At 49.3% G+C, this 15,609-nt stretch overlaps 1 protein-coding gene across 3 annotated transcripts in view; it reads right to left on the bottom strand.

Moving 5' to 3' along the window:
• Positions 1 to 356: 356 nt before the first annotated feature.
• The window catches only part of DENND11 (DENN domain containing 11), a 38,853-nt gene continuing 23,600 nt past the window's right edge, over positions 357 to 15,609 (bottom strand). For 2 of the 3 annotated variants that reach the window (XM_017646747.3, XM_036994572.2), the window contains exons 5-9: positions 10,427 to 10,565; positions 8,994 to 9,125; positions 8,663 to 8,813; positions 7,994 to 8,062; positions 357 to 6,372 (exon numbers count right to left, since the gene is read on the bottom strand). In XM_017646747.3, coding sequence (XP_017502236.2) covers positions 6,177 to 6,372; positions 7,994 to 8,062; positions 8,663 to 8,813; positions 8,994 to 9,125; positions 10,427 to 10,565 — 687 coding nt within the window. In that variant the 3' untranslated portion in view covers positions 357 to 6,176. The remainder of the gene's footprint in view (positions 6,373 to 7,993; positions 8,063 to 8,662; positions 8,814 to 8,993; positions 9,126 to 10,426; positions 10,566 to 15,609) is intronic. The other variant, XM_036994573.2, reaches the window with a different exon arrangement.

Below are 15,609 nucleotides of genomic sequence, written 5' to 3'. Positions count from 1 at the left end.
TGGTCATGTAGCTTGGAAAGCAAGAACCTGGCTTTGAACACAGAGACAACAATGTTAGAAATTTATTCTCTTCTGCCTTAAAATATAACTCTACAAATGAAATAAAACTTCAGGATGTATGCATACATGCACAGTCCTAAGCCTTCTAGCTGGCAAAGGCATTCCTAACTCAGGTTCCCATTACCCTGAGAGTGTTTATCCAGGCCATGGCCTCTGGAACAGGCGCCAGCCCTCCAGTTCCTCCATTACCACTCTTAGTGAGATCCGTGCTCAGCCCCGTGGCTTCCGCTCATGCCCTGGGCCATCCTTCCTGTCTACCACTTTTCTTGGACAAGCAAAGGACTGCAGTACACATGTTGATGTTAAAATGTGAATTTTAATTATAAAAATTGTCTTCTGTAAATATAGTTATATCAACCTCTCTGCACACAGCTTGGTTCAGATATATACAGATATGATATACACAGATGTTATTTGTACCACAGAACAAAATAAATTTAATAAACATTTACTCTTAGCTTCAGGATTAACCCCAGCATTCTTTAGGCTATTAAAATGATCACCTTTCAAAACAGAGAGAGAACCACATACTTATGTGCACAAGGTTTCAGGGTAAAATTTATTAATGGTCTTCTTAATTCATACTAGGAGGTAAAGAAACAAAAATAGATTCAGTGTCTCTTATTGCTGTAACTCTGATACTGGGGTATTAACCAAAATTGGGATTTGACATTTAAGGCGACACAGAGGCTCTGCTGATCTTAGTGTGGAAAAAATTGGAAAACCGCTTTTCCAAGGCTGCAACTATTTGTTTTAAAAATGGTTTGTTTCCCATATGTATGAAAAATTTAGCCAACTAGCGTGGGGTAAACAAGGTGAATTTTGTTTTCCTCTACAGTCTACCCCCAAAGATCTTCAAAGTCTGTTCACAAGCACAGTGTCCACACCTTTCCTCACTTAGGTCTTTGTGGGCCCCCCAGACTCAAACTTTTCCTGGTGCTGCCTTCAAAATTTTTGTTTTTACCTTTGCTTGATTTGACCAAAGGAAGGAGTTTTCACTCCAATGTCAATGAGATATATTAACAACCAGCTAACTCAGTGATCTCTCTATGGATTTGTCATTTTGTTGATCATCGTGGCTAATTTGTAATACCCTCCCCAAGCCCCGTTTCCCCAGCTGTTCTTGCGAAGCAAAATAAATGCATCATTAATCTAAGTAGGCATTCTACAACAAACATAAGGAACTCACACCTGTCCTACTACTGTGGTAAATCAATCAATTTTCTGAATTTAGATCCTATTACCTCAAAGCCCATGTCATGGTTGAATTTCTAGAATAGACTCTAAAGAGATAAAAATGGGGTTCTATTTCTCCATCTTTTATATAGCACTAGAAATTCTTATTTCCTTTCTAGATGTGCAGTTTCATTCAACTGTCCCTGTATTCCAGCTGCAAAAATGAATTAAAGTGCCAGTTATAAAACTACCTCCCACTTCTAGTTAAGCGGCCAGATAATCCACATTATCACATTTTTCCCCCTTTTGTACAAGAATTTCCCTTAAGGTTACTGATTGTACATCAACCTCGCTAGGACACTTAAGTTTAACTCTAAGACTTCATAGCATAGTCCCCTTGTTCATACTCTAAAACATTTAAATAAAACTTTCATGGGGTCTCAGCTGGGGTCAAATTATAAAACTTCCCACTTCTTCTAGGACTGTAGCTTTGAAATGTCCTTCCATTTTAACATCTGCATACTCATTTTATCACACAGTAATATTGATATAAAAATAAACTTCCATCATTTATAAGAAAAACATAAGTAATTCAGTTAGCCTTTTCCCACAACACTCAGAATTCTAATAGTGCCTGGCAACAGAGGTATATTAGTAATGAAAATGGAATATTAAACATCCATGACTTGGGAATAAAAGGAGCCCTTGACTCCTTTTCCCCTACCTGAATCAGAAAAGGATCTTCCTGGGAAGAGAAGGGACGGGCCTGGGCCTGCCAAGGTGAGCCCGTGCAGGCAGCGTTCACCGCAGGGCACTATGATGAGGGCTGGACTTTACTCAGATCCTGAGCCCGTCAGGAAGGCACCCAACAGGGAGGCCAAAGCCAGTGCATGACATGCTGGCCCCCACGTGAACTTTCTGGCCTTAGAACTGGCATCACACTGAGGCAAGTTCACAGGCAAGCTGAACATTGTCTTACTACTTTATTCTGTGCCCGCCTCTTGTCCTGCCCCACAGGTGTGATCTGTACTGGGAGTGGAGAAAGCATCTCAATCTATTCATTGGGCTACAGTTTCATAAAAAATACGAATAAACCCCACAGCCCTGAGGTCCGCACCTCTTCCTAAAGGGCTGCTGTACTGCCACCAGAAGGTTAATTCATTAGTGCCCTTTACAAAAGGTTCCCTAAAGGCCCCAGTTTAAAGGTGAATAATCTCATCTTTTTATTGTGTCTGAAGTGTATCAACACAGATAGCACGTTCGTCCTCATAGCCACCAGGATGAAAAACAGTGATTCAGCTATGATTTAATTCATCTTTCCCTTTATCTTCAAGCTAAAATATCGTAGGTAGGTACACTGATAAATGAGTTGTCACATGTGGTATTTAAAATTATCTGTGCTCTGTGTTACACTTAAATTTTCCATCTTGATTTTCATGTGGAACAAAACCAGGTAAGTTACGGCAGCAAATTCCTATGCTAAATTATTCCTATCAGTGTTACTGAATTCATCATCCCTTCCCCAGCCAAGCGGAAGAGATGCCACACGGATGATGGATAGGCGAAGCAAAGGCCTTCTAACTCACAGCAATCTTATAACTGAGGCCTGAACAGGGTCCTAGTGGAACACTTAGCCCGGATCCACACCAGGCCCACACAGACCTCCATGCCTGACTAAAGCCACCGCTAATCCTAAACAAATTACTTGGCCCATTGCTTTTTGGTCTGGTAGGAGATAAACCTACTATTTCTGATTCCTTCTGAAGGAGTCCTAAGTCTGAGTATTTTCCCCAAGGCTGAATATTACCATCTGCCAAGCTGCAAAATTGAAAAAATCCACTTTTAACGAGTTTCTGTCCTATTTTACTGGACGTATTCATTTTATAGTACGAGTTGTAAGCCCCACAGGAATCTGCCACCTGGAATTTCTTCTAATTTGATTCAGGGATGACAGGGCAGCCCGGGTGTCTCAGGTCAGCAGCATGTCCAGGTTGGCACGTGGCTCTCAGTGTGACATTAGATCGGGCTTCGAGTTTCCTAGAAGGACCGAGCCCACTGAGGCAGGGGAGGCAAAGAAGGCCATGAGTCAAGGTACCCACATCCTAGGTTTCTTGCTCCAGAAGGGCAGTGGTGAGCCCTGGCCCTACAGAACTGTGGACCTTGAAGGCAGGGAAGGACGCTCACCGACATCAGAGCAAAAGCAGATGCATGGGGCCTGCAGCTTCTGCCATCCCTGTGCAGGGACACCCACCTGGTACTTCACCACGAATCCCCCTCTTAGAGAACTGGCAGCAAGTGATGCTGGGCTGTGCCGCAGACTTGAGATATCAGAGAGGAGGCAGGGGGATGGGAGGAGAGTCAGGTACCGAGGAAGCTGCAAAAGGTGGCGGCGAAAGCAAGAGGGTCTATATCACACTACCTGGGCAAGGAAGATGCAGGGGGCAAGAAATGGTGAGGAAGGTGCCTGCGGAGCCAATGAGCATGCTGCCCAGCCAAGGGCCATGCTGCTGAGACTTCTGGCCCAGGAGGAAGCTGGCGACACGGGGAGGCCTCATGCCCTGGTTCCTGCACGGAAGGGATGCAGGAGCCAACACGCTTTGGGCTCGGCTGAGCACAGACTCCAGGAGACCTAACACATGGCACTGCCTCCAGGCACGTTCCTCTCGGTGGGTGGGCTCTGCGTGAGCGGGAGGGGGAGGGGGAATGCCCGTGATTGCCAGCCAGACAGCTGCCTAGAACAAGGATATAAAACGAGCCCAGACCCCCTGACCTACCAGTCGAAGGAAAATGCAGGAACCTCGTGGTCACGTTACTGCACTGACATCAGCACTTGTGTGCTTAGAATTACACCACAGAAACAAAAGTGTATGTGCAGGAAAGAGAAGTGCTTATGAAAAATACTGTTCCAACAAATGCCCCAATTCCAGAGAAAGAGGATCTGCCCATGTCCTCCAAGAAGTCCACCTTTTTCTTTCACCTCTACCCTGCTTCTGACAACCCACCCCCAACTTAGAACACCTTGAACCTTCAAATGCCACTGAAGTAAACACTACTTGACTGAAGTCAGGAAGACCTATCCTCTTGAAAGGCAAGAGGGGGCTGCTCCTCAAGGAAAAGGGCGTGAAGCTTCAGCTTCTTAACACAGCCCTTTTTTTCTTTTGTAAACATACATATTACTGAAATGACGGCTAACCCCACACTGCAGAGAAGAATGTTTTTCATTGTACACTTTATATGTCGATGCCCAAACTTATCTATATATTTACATAGAAGACACTAACTTTGATTAATCAGTGTGTGTTTGGATCTCCACATGTGAATTTCTTTAGCCTTGCATTCCATTACCAAGGAGCTATAGTGAAAATATCTTTGAATAAAGCAACGAGCCCTAAAAAGCTAGTCTTGAGATAAGACATGTGCCCCATGGAAGTCATTTCTCTCTGCTGTGCCATTAGCCTGGCTGGAATTGGTCACAGACATGGATACATTGATGGCTATTCCAAGAACAGAGCCAGGCAGGAAGGGCGAAGGGGAAGAAATTATTTGTCACAAAAACCCAGAAGCCCAGGTCAAAATTCTAATGATGGTCCAAAAGACTTAAACTCTACTCACAGGAGCTGACTTCCTGTTAACCAACAGTGGCTGTTAAGCTGGCATGTACTGAATGCCTAGCCAGAGAACAGGCAGCGAGCAGCAGGAGCTGTCCTACACCAAAACACTTCAGAGAAAAGCAGAGCAGCTCATCACCGACCCTCGGGGGTTCCTGACTACCTCCCTGGATGAAGGCACCATCAATTTGCTAACCTATCTGTTACATCTCTGGTCCCAATACTTGGCTCCAGGAATGTTGACTCTTCTAAAGAGAAGTTTGTGAGGGCTCCACATTGGTATACAGTCTTAATAATGCTCCAACTTCTGGACACCCAGTTACCCAGCCCAGATCCTTGCGAGATTATGGAATCTGGTGAAGCTCTGTTGTGATCCAGAGTCAATGCTCCAGAGAGCTCTCATCCAGGGAACCAAACATCTTCCATAGCTTGACCCTCAGCTGCTCTACCTTTGGTGGCAACAAACATTTCTCTTTAAATATACCCGAATTACTCCCAGAGGATGGTTAGCCCCTCAAGGAAACCAAATTGTAAGATGAATAGGCTCGCCAGCTCCAGGGTCAGTACTGGCCCTTCGAAATTCACCGACCCATCCCAGAGGAGGGGGTGTGGAGAAAGAAGAGTATGACGTTGAGTGGCCACCATTAACTTACTTTGAGAAAAGTTTTAAGGCTTCATTCTGCAATTTTATTTTCAGCTGACTGTTAAGCAACCTCATCCTGTCCTTAGGGAAGCTCATACTAGGTGTCAGAAACATCCCCATGTCCCTTTTTGGGGTCTCTAACTCAAGTGAACAGAAAAGACATAGATTAGCCCTAGTAAACAGGAAAAGGGATCTGATCCCAAGACTGGACTCCCAGAACTGATACAAAAAACTTGAAAGGTCCTCTGGTCTAGCGTCTGCCTTCAGCAGATAAACATTCAAGGCCACACTGGATGGACACTTTTGTCATTCTTGATACATCGAGATGAAAATCATACCGACTTCCTGAACAGTCCCCCCCTCCCCCCCCGCCCCGTGTTCCCAGAGCTCGGCCTGCTCTTAGGGATATACAGCCTCGCCACGTCCCCTCAATAAGGAGTCGCTCAATAAGGAGAGGAGAGAATCTACTTTGATGACTCCTTGGATCAAACCAGGCAGCAGCTCTGGGACAAAGCGGTAGACTCCAAAGTCTCACTAGGCAGGAAGGGAAGAATGGAAATTGCAAAAATTACATTTGTTGCAAAGTATAAACCATATTCCTTTGTGTCAACATAATAAAAAACGAGGCCAGCCGGGGCCCAGGGTGAATCCCCACATGAGGGTGGCTCACCAGTCCGGGCCCAGTCTTCCTATGGGCAACAGGGGTTGTCAATGACCAACATGACGTCAATGCCGTAGGCCTCCAGCAGGTCCATAAGAAAGCTCCGGTCTCCTTGGGGGTCCAGCCCCATGCCCCGGGCATGCTCGGCTGTCAGAGTTTTGTCTTGACTGGCAGACACCTCCAGTAAAGTCTGAAATATCCGGTTGTTTTGCTCTAGGAAAAACCTGCATTCACAACAGAGACACAGGAACGGGAGGGCAGAAATGACAAAAAACTCACCAAATAATCCACACAAGGGACCAAAACTACACTGCTTTGTTTAATGTACTTTTAAATGGTTTCAGAAATCAGAAATATCTTTGAAAAAGAGAAAACAGGATCAAAGTTAAAAGTTATTAAAGTGCTGCCAAGGTTAGCAACTTTCTTCCAACTTTTTGGCAATCATGTGCTTCAGAGAGTCTGGGCAAGTGATAACCCGGCTGCCGGACCCTTTTTCCTGGTGAGGTCACTAGGGGCTTAAACAGCTTCAGCTTGGGGGTGGGGGCATCTGCTGAGCTCCTCGTTCTGCTCAGTCATAAGGGGAAGAGACAGTGAAACAGAACACCGCTAACGCAGTTCTGAGGTCAGGACTTTAAAGCAAGAAATTGAAATTCACCTCCAAAGCCCCGGCAGGTGATAAGAGCCAGCGGCAGGGGCGAGCGTTGAGACCACACCAGGCCACACTGCCAGCTGCCCAGCAAAGGCAGAGCACGGGGCCCTGGGCAGGTGGGGAGGTGGGCAAGGCGGGCTGCACATGAGGGTAAGAGAGACCCGGAAGCCCAGCTGCAGGTAGCAATACTGCCACAGCTCCCCTTCATCCTATATATTTGCCTCTGATTACTTTTTTTGTGGGGAGGATTAGGCATGGAGTGTGATTTAAGTGTCACTGACTTATGGTACTATATGAATAGCCGAGCCATATTCAGGAAAGGCATTGATTGTCTAAACTTTTTAGCTGTTACACAGACGTCTTGGACTTGGCCAATGCGTCTCATGCCCAGAGAAGCTCTGGATGCTCAGGGGTCTCAGATACAATGGATGTGTCAGCCGTAAATGAGACCGCTGGCTCTCTGCCCAATTCCCAACTACTTTTACATCTATGCTGCAGGCATGCATTAGAAAGCACCCTTAATTAGAACGAATGCTGGCATTTCAACAAAGGTGCAGTCCTTTTTCTCAACCCCAAAGCTACCAGTGGGTCTAGCTGCATGTGCTAGTCCCTACCATCATCCTAGGACATGGGGTAGGTGTCCTGTAAAGGGAGCTGGAAGAATTCTTTCCGTTCAATTACAATTCTGCTCTTATCACTGTGCACTATTTCACACAGCTGCTCTGGAGGAGACCAATGCTGCAAGGGATAGAGCCACGGCTCCTGCCCCGACCACCAACAGATCCGGGGAAAGAGAATTTATTAGGTTCTAAGTTCAATGTTCGGATGATCCCATAAAACTAAATGCAGGGAACTACTGTTTAAAGGAAGCAATGGTGAGAAGGCCCTGAATCCGGAGTGACTGAGCTTCTGGGGAGTGGACATCTGGATGTAAACGCCCGACAGGACACCCCCAGGATGCCTATCTTCTCTTAATAACCCTCCCCTGCTTCTTTTGTGAACTCTGCTGAGTCCCCTTAATGGCACTGCAGGGCCTGAGGAACAGGGGCTCTGTTTGGAGCCTGGCTCTGAGGGCCCCCAGCAGCAATAAAGGACACCCCTGGCCTGCAGTGGGTGACACGGGAGGGATCCAGGCCTCAGACAGTCAGTACTACGAGGTAGTGAGGGAGGCCACAGCACTGCCCAGGCTGACTCACAGCACAAAGAGGTCCTCCTCACACGGGTTGTAGTCTTCGCCTACTTCCTGAGAATATAGCAGCATCTGCCTGTTGTGAAGGAGACCACCATCAGGCTTGGCGCAGCCACATGGGCCCCCACCGGAGATCAGGCGCCTGCATGGCCGCCACCTCCTGGAAAGGAGAGTGGCCCAGAGCAGGAATCCCCAGTCCACAAGCAGGGAGGGAAGGGGGGGCAAAGAAATGAACAGGGCTTGGAGTCAAAACCCTGGGCTCCAGCTCTGCCCTACATAACCTGGGACAAGTGACAATCCTACCTAACTGCCCATAGTAAGGATGGTTATACCATGTATTTCACAGGATACCCAGATTATTGAGAATTACATGTGATAATGAATAAGCAAATTTTCAACACTGCGACCCACACAGCGTGGGTGCTCCATAAATGCTTGCTCGCTCTCTTCCTGAGGCTTCAGAGTCCAAAGTGCATCAGAAAGAAGCCACCCCACACGTACGTGCTACCCTGTGGCCAGGACAGTGCGCTGGGTGCCTGGCTCCTTCACCACAGGGCTTCCCTCCCGCCCTGTCTCCCAGGCAGCATGCTGGACGGCTGCGCCGGGAGGGCAGTGCTGGGGGCTCCTCTCTGCAGGGGTGCAGGCCTCGGCTGCGCCTAGAGCCCCGGCCCCACACCTCTGCTCGTTGAGGCGCCGGTACTTCTCGCGGTCGGCGCTGCTGATCCTCAGCAGGGGCTGCAGGTGGTCGTGGTGTGTCTTCACATTCTGGTTGTCCACGTAGACGTCGTACAGGTCCCGCTTCTCCTCAAAAATCTTCTCCGTGGTACCTGGGACACCAAGGTCAGGAGGTGAGAACCGGGAGCTGTCACTGAAGGACAGCAGCCCAACCCTACCAGGGTACATGGGGTCTGGGGGCCCCACATCTGGGAGAAGGACCCTCGGGGAGGACAGAGCCCGGCAGCTGCGGGGCCAGGCCGGGCGGGACGCAGGGAGGGCCCCATACTCACAGGCCACATAGGACACCTCTACCTCCAGGCTCTCGATGTCCGCCACGTTCACATAGAAGAAAGGCTTGGGCTCAGGCACGGTGCCCCCGATGCCGGGCAGGGAGATGTTGGCCAGACAGCAGCAGCAATACACTGAGGACAGAGGGGGAGCCTGGCCTCCTGCCCGAGCCCACGGCTGTCCGGGTGCTGCCTCAGGACCCCGCGGGGACCTCGCTCTGGGCTGTCCTGTACCCAGGAGCCAGGTGGCCTGGCAATCTCAGGCCCTGGGGACCCGGGGCTGGGGGTGGGGGGCCCTGGGGCTAGGCTCCTGGGGCTGAGGGCCCTGGGGCTAGGCTCCTGGTGTTCTCAGGCCCTGGGGTCTGGGGCTGGGCTCCTGGTGTTCTCAGGCCCTGGGGGCCCGGGGCTGGGGGTGGGGGCCCCTGGGGCTGGGCTCCTGGTGTTCTCAGGCCCTGGGGGCCCGGGGCTGGGGGTGGAGGGCCCTGATGCTGGGCTCCTGGTGTTCTCAGGCCCTGGGGGGCCCTGGGGCTGGGGGCGGGGGACATGCCTTCCGCTCCTGCAGCAGAAGCTGACCTCAGGGTCACACCAACAATGTCTTACCAAATCTAGTGGATGACTTTCAGTCTTGCTCTCAATGGGTCTTGCTTAAGATCTGGCACTTTTCACCTTCCCCTTTCTCAAAACTTCTGTAACCCTGGTATCTTCTAGTTCCCTTACTTCTGCCTGTCCCCCTGCAGTGTCCTCTGTCCTCCATCTTCACTGCTTCCCTTGTTGTGCCTGCATCTTGAACACTGGCATGCTCTCCCCTCTCACACTCCTCCCAGGTGATTCTGTCCATCCCGCGGCTAACAGCACAGTCCAAACACCACTCTCAAGGCCGTCACTGAAGGACAGCAACCCAACCCTACCGGAGAACACGGGGCCAGGGGGCCCCGCATCTGGGAGAAGGGCCCGTGGGGAGGACAGAGCCTTCTAGCCTAACCTCCCCGCCCCAGGGTCCTGCCCCAGGTACTCCGGGGCCTGGAGCACATCTCCGAAGGCCTCCCTGGCGGCATGCCCTCATCTGTGGGGAGTCAGCTCTGTCACTCCCACCCCCAGGTCCCATATCCGATGAAGAGCTCTTCTTTCATCAGAACCTTGCTGTCCAATCTCACACCGACTTTTGTCAAGTTTATGTCTCAAATATTTCTAGAATCCATCTTCTCTGCTTCAACCCAGACCCTTCTCTCACCAGACCTGCCAGCCAGTCCACTCCTGCACTTCCACCAGCCGCCACATTCTCAAGTACAAGTCCAACCACGTCACTCCCAGGCTCAAAACCCAGGAGCCCGTGATATGACCCCGGCTCTTCTGAATTTGGTCAACAGTGAAAAGACTAAAGCAGTTTCTGCTCCAGGAAACATAAGAAAGAGCCCCTGAATTTGGCTTTTAGTTACCTCTGTAGCACACAACACCCACAGGAGGGGGAGAAAATATCAAAATGCGCTTCCGAAGTAAGGCAAATTTCCAAAGGGTGAGGATCTGTTCTCCAAAGAACTTAATGAACTGAGACATGCAGCCCGCCGGGTGTGTGATCTGAAAAAACAAGAAGGGTGTTGGGGACAAGGGGAGGAAAACTGTGTTAGAAATACTGCAAAAAATTTTCAATACAGGTGTATGCTGACCACTTCCCCACCCCCACCCCCCAAAAATCCAAGTACAACCAAACAGATACACTAAGGGATAGTTCCTGCCATACAAAACATTTTACACTTTGAAAGTCTTACCTCTGAACTAGATTTCTCTATCTGATAGCTCCCTGATACATGGAAGTTTGAGTTCAGGGGATCATTAACCACCTAGCTTGGTTCAGGAAAGGAACAGACAAAACAAAGATGAACGTAATTTTTTTAAAGTCAGAAATAAAAGGATCTCTGAGGCATCAGAACACCTCAGTGAGAACATTCACCTCAAAAACACTGTAAGCTCTGGAAGGAGCAAAATGAAGGGCAAACAGTCCCAGATTGCATTTCTAAACACCGGGGTTCCGGCCACTGTGGGGAACGAGGTGTCCGCACAGGCTCCGGGCAGGAGGGCCCTGCAGTGTCCACTGGCAGATAACCCGCTGCACTCGGCCCGAGCCTCTGCCTTCCCTGCTAAGCGCAAGGGGCCTGTCAACCTGCAGGCTGCCTTCTGGAGCCGTGAGCCAGGGATCTCCTAGGGCTTAAGAGCAGGAGCTCTGACTCCCGAAAAGCTGAACTCTAACCCTGGCTCTGCTATTCATGAACAGCGAGGCCTTGGGAAAGTTAACCAACGTTTCTGGGTCACCTTCCTTACCTGTAAAATGGAAGGAAAAAACGTGAAATACTCAGCATGTAGGAACACCCTATATGCAGCAGCAGATCACGGATGAAACAGAAAAGCTTCAAGCCAGCCACCCTGTGAGTGCCCTGGAAGGCCACCTCCACGCTGAAGGGTCAGAAGCAACAGTGCTGTCACCCTGTCACCTGGGAGATGCAGGCGTGAGTGTGCCTGAGGAGAAGTGCAGACTCTGAGGCCGCCGCCGCTGGCCTAACACCTGGGAGGCCCAGGGGTGCCCACCACCTGAGCTCAAGGCAGCCTCCAGGCCACCTGGGAGAGGACTTCCCTTTCCTGGGCATCGGCTCTGCATGGGTGTCATTTGCTTGCCCCATACCAGCAGGAAGGCTGCCAGGTGAGGGTCCCTGTCTGTGCCCCTCTGCCAACTGCTCTGCCACCATGTCCCAAACCTCCAGGGGAGGAACCAAGTGGCCAGATCCCTCCAGCTAGCACCCTTTGTGAAATGCTGGCATCTTCTAGTTGCTTCCCTTCCCCTGACTGTTCCAGGTCAGTCTCCTCTGCTTTCCACCAGCCAACGCGACAGGAATGGGAACCAACAAATGCCCATTCAGGGTCTTCCCAGCCTCCCCTCTGGGTGGCCCTAAACATGTGCTTCCACTGCATGAAGGCCTGGCAGGGTTAGGTCCAGACGTGTCTCAGGCACTAGAATGCTAGAAGCAATGATCAATCACCCTTAATTCTGACCTTATTTATTTATTCACTGATTCCCAGATGCACGTATGTGTTCATATAAGAACCACATGCAGACTTTGTGCCAAGCACAGTGCTAAGTAGTCTTGTTCCAACAGGGAAAAGGAAGGCCCACGCCCTGCCCCCGCGTGCTTCACAGGCTGGTGGGAGAAAGAGGGGCACAAGCGCTTAACCCAGCCTGCTGGGGGCCGTGACGGGAGAGGGCAGGGGCTGGAGGAGCGCACAGACACAACCAACATTTCTCCAGCCTTCATTTACATCTATTTCCCTTTCCTGACTTGTATGGCTCTGAGCTCTGTTTTCACTCTGACCTTTCATGTCTGGCACTTCGCCTTCTCTTCATTCCCTAGCCGTCGCTGGCAAGCCCCTTGGGCTCGCTATGCCCCCTCACCTTCCTCCATCCCCCCACCCAGGAAAAGCACCCACTCCTGGGGCTCAGCCTCCGTCTTTGTCCCCCTCCTGCTCCCCTAGGGGAGTGTCCCCCAACAGGTGCTGGACCTCCCGGAGGCCTCAACCCTCTTTCTCTACTTCCACCTTCCAGGTATTTTCTTCTCTGCAGTAGTCTTAGATCTGACCCCTACTTTAAAAACTTACTCATTTATAAGTTGTCTTTGTATATATGTTTACTTAGTAAAATTCACTGAACTATATATGTACGGCTTTTTAACTTGTTGCTCCAAGTGTTACATTTCAATAGAAAGCTAACAGTAGAAATGTCTTTGTATGTACATGTGTGTGACATTCCATAAATAACCAATTGAATCCTTTCAGATATACCATTTTTTTAGTGCTGTCATTTTTTTCCCTGGCCCTTTCCTTTACTGCACATAAGCATTGTCCCTCCATACCCTACCTCACCCCCAGGGAATATATGTATTGATACTCTAGTTCATACTTATCCATATTTCCCCATGTTCACTATATCTGTACCGGAAGCTGGGATTATTTTGCATAAGTGTGATCATATCGTACATGGTTCTGTACCTTGCTTCTCTCACACAGAAATACTTCCCGGTAGACTTTTCCTGTCAACAATTTCTGGTCAAACTCACTGTTTATTATAGCTATATAATATATGGGGCATTCAAATTTTCTGCTACTCTAAATAATGTTGAATTGAACATCCTTACACAGGCACGATTATATTCTGGTGGTCAACAGATCTCGGGTGGGTCCTAAGGAACTGGACCGCTGGATCAAAGGGTACATGCATTTTTAATTTTAATAAGTGCTAACAAATTGGTTTTTAAAAGAAGACCATTCACATCTAACCACCACCTGAAAAAGTGGCCTTTCCCTGCATCTCCTAGAGTTTAACACGTGTTAATGCGCCGTCCTCAGCAGGGCGAAGGCAGAAGTAATTTTGCTTTTTCTCCCTCTGTCCTTCCTTCTCGGCCTCTCAGGGAGAGGGACCCAGAGACACCCAGGTCAGCGGCCGGTCAGCTCCCTGTGAGTCTGGAGATAGCTCTGCAGCGATTCGACTCCGAGGGAAAGATGGGTGAGAGTTAAGTGTGAGAGAAAAGCTGGGTTTGGTCAGCACAGGCCCTCTGACAGCTTCTTAATTAATGTCTCTCAGCTTCTGCCACGGGGTGGGAAAATCATCACACTGTATTTCCTGGACTTCCACACCAGCGATGGCTTCCTGTTAGGGCTTCCCAGGGGGGAGCAATGACTGGGGACTGGAGGCAGGAGGAAGAGAGAAGGAATTCCCTTCCAGTTTCTAGTTCCTACTGGTATTTTTTCAGCAGCTGAGAATGACACAGATTCTAGCTCCAGCTTCTCCTAGCAGCCCAGCTCTGCTGAACATCACCCCTCCATCACGTGCTCAGTGCCTCCCCAAGTGAGCACTGGGGTGCAGAGCCCCTCCTCTGAGCCACGTCCTCTGTTACCCCAGCCCTGGGAGCACGTGGTGAGCAGCCTCTGAGATAGCCCCCAACGAAGCCTTATGTCCGGGTATTTGCGGCCTTATGTAATCCCCTCTTCCTCTTGGGTAACTTGCTTTTAACCAGCAGAATATGGCAACACTGCAGGGCTGTCACTTCCATAATCAGGTCACAAAGGATTCTGGATTCCATCTTGCTAGCAGATTTGTGACGAAGCCAGCCACAGTGGAGAGATCCAGACGGCTGCAAACTGAGGGCCACCACCAGGCAGCAGGGTGCTGCGGCCCTCAAGGACCCCGACCCTCACCACTACATAAACTCAGAAGTGGTGGCTTCCCCAGTCGAGCCTTCGGATGAGACCCTGACCCTGGCTGACACCTTGACTGCAGTCTCACCAGAGACCGTGAAGCAGAGGACCCGGCTAAGCCATGCTGGGATTCCTGACTCACAGACACTGTGAGATAATAAATATGTGCTCTTTAAAAACCATTCCCTTTGGGGTAATTCATAATGCAGCAATAGATAACTAAGACTGGGTGGAAGCTGCTGTCTGTGATTACTAACATCGGCTTACCTTGTTCCCTTTTTGCTCCTTCGAATTCCTATATTCTGCTTCCCTGTATTTAATTAGTTTAAAATATCTAACACAGTTTATATTTTCCTGACAAGAACCCTAACCTGCACTTATTGGGGTTCAAGTTCCATCATCTAGTATTTAAGGTTTTCTACAACCTGATTCCAACCTATTTTTATAATCTTTTCTCTACTAACCAGCAGACATAAAAATTCAGCCCCAATCAAAGCAGTCCGCTCCCATCCTTGTGCTGGCCTGGTGATTTCCCAGGTCCACATCACCGCAGAGGCAGGGAAGTGGGGTAGGGAGCAGGCACTGGCTCAGGCACCAGTCCTGTGTTTAAATCCTGCTCTATTTCCAACTCGCTGTAAGGCCTTAAGCAAGTCACTGAACTTTCAGTTGGTTTATCTGCAAAACAGGGCTTAAAAAAATAACATTTACTTAATGGAGTGCTGCAGCAGGCACAGGGACAGAATGCCTAACTCGCAGGAGGTGTCAGGCTGCGGCTCCAGCTGCAGTCGTGCCCTCTCAGTCTGGAACCCGCTTCCCTCACTCCCCACCTAGCCACATCCTTCAGGGACCAACTCCTCTTCCAAGATGCCTTCCCAGAGCATAATTCTCTGGCAGGGAGCCCTCGGTTTCCACTGAAGTATCTTGTGACCACCTGCAGGGGCAGGAGGAGGGTGAGGGGAGCTCTCACGGTCGTCTTGTGCCTTCCCAACACCTAACACTTGGCCGGGTATGTGTTAACCCTAAACAAACATATTTTAGACAAAGGCGAAGTACTCCAGAAAAAAAGACAAAGTATTATCAAGAATATGGTAAGAAACACCTTACCTCTTCATCAAATTCTGAAGAGATCAAATATTTTTAGTTCTGTCTGGCTTTAAAAATCTCTAAAGCAGACAACCAGAATCAAGCTCACTTTCCCTCACAGGAGCCCACCATGGCTGGCCTGCCCATCACTGTATATGGCTGTGTACCATGATTACAGAAATATCTAGAAAGTGCATTGTTGCCTCACATGTTAAAGGAACCTAAATGCTTAGGGTACAATCCTATTCTATCAAAAGCAGACTTATGACATGAGCCCAAAAGATAAATTCCCTTGTCA

The sequence above is a fragment of the Manis javanica genome, chromosome 6, assembly GCF_040802235.1.
Source record: "Manis javanica isolate MJ-LG chromosome 6, MJ_LKY, whole genome shotgun sequence".
NCBI lineage: Eukaryota > Metazoa > Chordata > Mammalia > Pholidota > Manidae > Manis > Manis javanica.
The sequence above is the reverse complement of the archived record's forward strand: the minus strand, read 5'-3'. Positions and strand labels throughout refer to the sequence as shown.